At 58.2% G+C, this 3770-nt stretch overlaps 1 protein-coding gene across 1 annotated transcript; it reads left to right on the top strand.

The window, feature by feature from the left end:
- Nucleotides 1-239: 239 nt before the first annotated feature.
- On the top strand, nucleotides 240-2573 carry LOC132477013 (cystatin-9-like). Its single transcript, XM_060079266.1, has 3 exons — nucleotides 240-481; nucleotides 1603-1729; nucleotides 2481-2573. The coding sequence occupies exons 1-3, from the start codon at nucleotides 240-242 to the stop codon at nucleotides 2571-2573; spliced, it is 462 nt and encodes a 153-aa protein (XP_059935249.1).
- The last annotated feature ends 1197 nt before the right edge of the window (nucleotides 2574-3770 follow it).

Below are 3770 nucleotides of genomic sequence, written 5' to 3'. Positions count from 1 at the left end.
GTCCTTCTCCACCCACCCTGCCTGGGTCTCGCTTCTCTTTCCCGAACAGGAGGCAATTTTATCAACTTTGGATGGAGGAGGCAGGGTCACAAGAGGGAAGGGACAGGGTGTGACGCCAGAGTGGAGGACCAGGGTCAGGAGTATGTCCCGGAGCAGATGAACTGGCCCAATGCCCAGGGAGGCTGGGTGGGAGCCGGCGCAGGGAAGGGCGAAGCCTGGGTCTCCGGGCGCCCACAGCCATGCTGTGTCAGCAGTGGAGGTGCAGGTGGGCTCAGCCCTGGGCCCTGCTCCTGCTTCTCTTAGATCCCCAGCTCCTGGTGACTCATGGCTGGCAACCCCAAGGGGAAGGGAGTGGTGAAGACCAAGCAACCTTGGAGCTTTACTTCCCTGCCACTGTGGAGTACGCCGTACATGTATTCAACCAGAGGAGCCAGGACAGCAATGCCTACAAGGTGGTGCGCATCCTGAGGTCGTGGAAGGAGCCGGTAGGTACCACATCCTTCCCCCTCCCCCACTGGCCCACACCTGCTGCTAATGAGGGTTGGGACGGGGGTGTCATCAAGGGATCTCTATCACCATTTGAAACCCATAAGATAGAGGGATAAACTCTATTTGGTTAGCTTCAGGTTTTATTAAAAAAATAACTTGGGAATTTTTTAAACTGTCAATCTACTCACATGGAAGGTGTGTTTGTAGTTTTTGTCATTTTTGACCTTGTTTAATGAAGAATGACCAAATATGGACTAAGAGGGGATGAAACTATTTAGTAAAAATAAAGAGCCAGACAGAAAATACTGGATTAGAGAGATTTAGAAAAGATTTCATGGAAATAACATTAAAATAGGTTAATTTAGGTAAAACAGAGAGAGAGAGATACACAGAGATACCCACAGAGGGAGGGGGAGAGCGGCTCGGGAGTCACAGGCCCCCCTTGTCCTGAGGAGCCGCTGGGAGTTCGCAGCCTCTCCTCTGACTCCACGTGTTCTGGGCTCCCTCTGGGTCCCCACCTACGTGGACCGAGTGTGATTTACACTCTTCCCAGAGGGCATTCTTGATCCTAAAATGTTCCCCTAGCAACAGAATCTCTACAGAATGCAACCAGGGGTGCGATTTTCATGTGGGCTGCAGATATGAACACCGAGAACACTCTGCAGGACGGGCACTTCTGGTCCTGTGTGTGCGCGTGTGTGGTGGGGCGCTGGGGCGTCACTCCCTCTGCACCTCTGGCTTGAGTGACAGAAGGAAGGCAGGATGCCCTCCACGCTGCTGGGCTTCCCTCCGTGGACCCTGGAGCTGGTCCTGGCTGGTCCTGCCGCCCTGCGCCCTCCAGCTGGGCCTCTGTCTATGGTCTTTGGCCTGGAGTCCAAGACTGACTCTGGGTGTTGGGAATAAAGGCCGGGATGGAGCCAGAAGACACTGTAAGGCTGGAGGACCAGGGAGTGGAGAAGAAGACAGAAGCCTTCCGAGTGCACTTTGTGAGAAGGGGTGACGTTTCACAGAGCCATTGTCCCAATCCTGTGAGTGTGCCTGTGTGCTTGTGTTCTTGTGTGTGTGTGTGTGAATGTGTGTGTGGTGGGGGGCAGGGAATGGGTCCACGTCAAGGTCTGTACAAACACAGGCAAATGGCATCATGTTCTCCATGGAGCTGCAGCTCGGCCGAACCAGGTGTGGGAAATTTGACGAAGACATTGACAACTGTTCGTTTCAAGCAAGTCCAGACATGAACCACGTAAGACACGCGACAGCGGCCCTCAGGTTACACGGCCGTGGACGCTGCCTTGGGGCAGGGGGTGTGGGGAGTGATGACAATGCCATTCCAAGGGACACGGAGGGGCATTTGCAGGACGGAGCCCAGCCAGGCAGGCCAGCCCCAGTCACTTGTATGCCCCTGGCCTGTCTAGACGCTGCACCCCAGGTCACACTGGGGTCAGGTTGCTCCTGACCACTTGGGTCCGGGTCACCTGGGCCAGAGATGGGAATGTCCCCTCCCTGGTGTTCACCCACCTCCCTTCCCTGCCTTCAGGAGAAGTGCGGGGGGCAACAACATCACCTTGGCCGAGTAGCCCCCTCTCGGGTCCCACTGCCACTGACCCAGAGCCCGAGGGGTGGAAGCTGAGGAGCCCCACTGCCCTCCCTCCCAGGCCCTGCCCTGGTGATAAGGCGGGTGAGCCCCGCCCCGGGACAAACCCGAGTTAGATGAGAGGCCCTGCTGGGACGCTGGGGGCATGGGTCACACTGGGACATCCTGGGGGACGGGTCCCTGGAGACCACAGAGCTGGAGAGGGGGAGAATGCCCCAGGTGCCTCTGGGGTCAGGAGAGAGTCCCTGGTCGGGAACATCCAGGACTCAGGGCCAGAGCCTGCACCCCCAGCTGCCCACCCCAGGAAGGCAAGGTTGGGGGGATGCTGGCTTTAGATCTGGAGCCACATGCTTCCCAAGGCCCCTCCCGCCATTCTCTGTCCCTGTGCTTTGTCCCGAAGACCATCACCTGCTTCTTTACAATCGACACTGAACCCTGGAGAACAAGGTTTCAACTCCTGAACAACACCTGCTCGGAGGGCTCCCCTGAGTGAGACCACATACCCGCCTGGGCTCGGCTGTCCTCCTCCTGGGCACCAGTGATGCCCTGTCGTGGCCCTTCAGTGGCTGAGCAGCTCTGGTTCTGTCCTCTGTACGAGCAGGTGTCTGGGTGTCACATCCGGGCAATGTGGACATTCCTCCCTGTCATTTCCTCCCGTAGAATTGGTCATTAAATGTCAGCACTGCAAGCAGCTTTGTGCCGCCTGGTTCCAGAGGTTGGGGGCTGGGCAGCTGAGGCCGTCCTGCCAGCAGGGCAGCCGGTTCGTGGGGTGGGTTTCTCTCCCTTGGACACCTGAGCCAGCTGCAGGTGGCACAAGCTAGGAGCCCAGGTGCGTCTGAGCTGTGTCTCTGGGCTCAAGGGATGACCGTCGTCCTCAGACGGGCATCAGCACAGCCTGGCAGGGAACCGTCAGTGCAGGGTGGACCCAGACAGGGCCTCAGACCCCTCAGCACCTGCCCTGGGGTCTTGCTCACACACACCCACTGGTCCAGGATGTTCGGGGCGGAGCAGAATGTAGGAGGGGCTGCAGCGTCCACTCAAGCTGGGCCCACCCACCAGAAGCTGCAGTGTCTCCTGGAACCTCTTAGAAACATGCAGCCCCAGGGTCTCTGGACTTTTGGATAAGGAGGCTGCATTTTCTCCAAACCCAGGGACCATGGATAACCAAAGCGGAGAGGTGCTGGTGATGCCAGTGATATGGAGACCCTGCGCAGATCACCCAGAACAGGGCTGGGCAGATGTATCCGTCATGGGAGAGGCAGGAGCAGGGCCCAGGGCTGAGCCCACCTGCACCTCCACTGCTGACACAGCATGGAGTCATGGGCGTCCGGACACCCAGGCTTCGCCCTTTCCTGCGCCGGCTCCCACCCAGCCTCCCTGGGCATTGGGCCAGTTCATCTGCTCCGGGACATACTCCTGGCCCTGGTCCTCCCCTCTGGCGTCACACCCTGTCCCTTCCCTCTTGTGACCCTGCCTCCTCCATCCAAAGCTGATAAAATTGCCTCCTGTTCGGGAAAGAGAAGCGAGACCCAGGCAGGGTGGGTGGAGAAGGACCAGCCGTGGAGAGTCCCCTGCAGCTGAATCCCAGCCATATGCTTCCCTCGGCACCTCAGTGGGAGGGGAGGCTGAGTTTTGTGTCCCAGTTTCGGACGCTGAATCAAGGACACAATTGCAAAGAGTTGAACTGGAA

The sequence above is a fragment of the Mesoplodon densirostris genome, chromosome 16 (assembly GCF_025265405.1).
Source record: "Mesoplodon densirostris isolate mMesDen1 chromosome 16, mMesDen1 primary haplotype, whole genome shotgun sequence".
Lineage (NCBI taxonomy): Eukaryota > Metazoa > Chordata > Mammalia > Artiodactyla > Ziphiidae > Mesoplodon > Mesoplodon densirostris.
Note: the sequence above shows the minus strand (reverse complement) of the source record. Positions and strands in the feature narration are given on the sequence as shown.

Coding starts and splice junctions, on each gene's coding strand:
- LOC132477013 (XM_060079266.1), top strand. CDS start 240: ATGCTGTGTCAGCAGTGGAGGTGCAGGTGGGCTCAGCCCTGGGCCCTG. Junction 482..1,602: donor ATCCTGAGGTCGTGGAAGGA/GCCGGTAGGTAC, acceptor GTCCACGTCAAG/GTCTGTACAAACACAGGCAA. Junction 1,730..2,480: donor CAAGTCCAGACATGAACCAC/GTAAGACACGCG, acceptor TTTGTCCCGAAG/ACCATCACCTGCTTCTTTAC.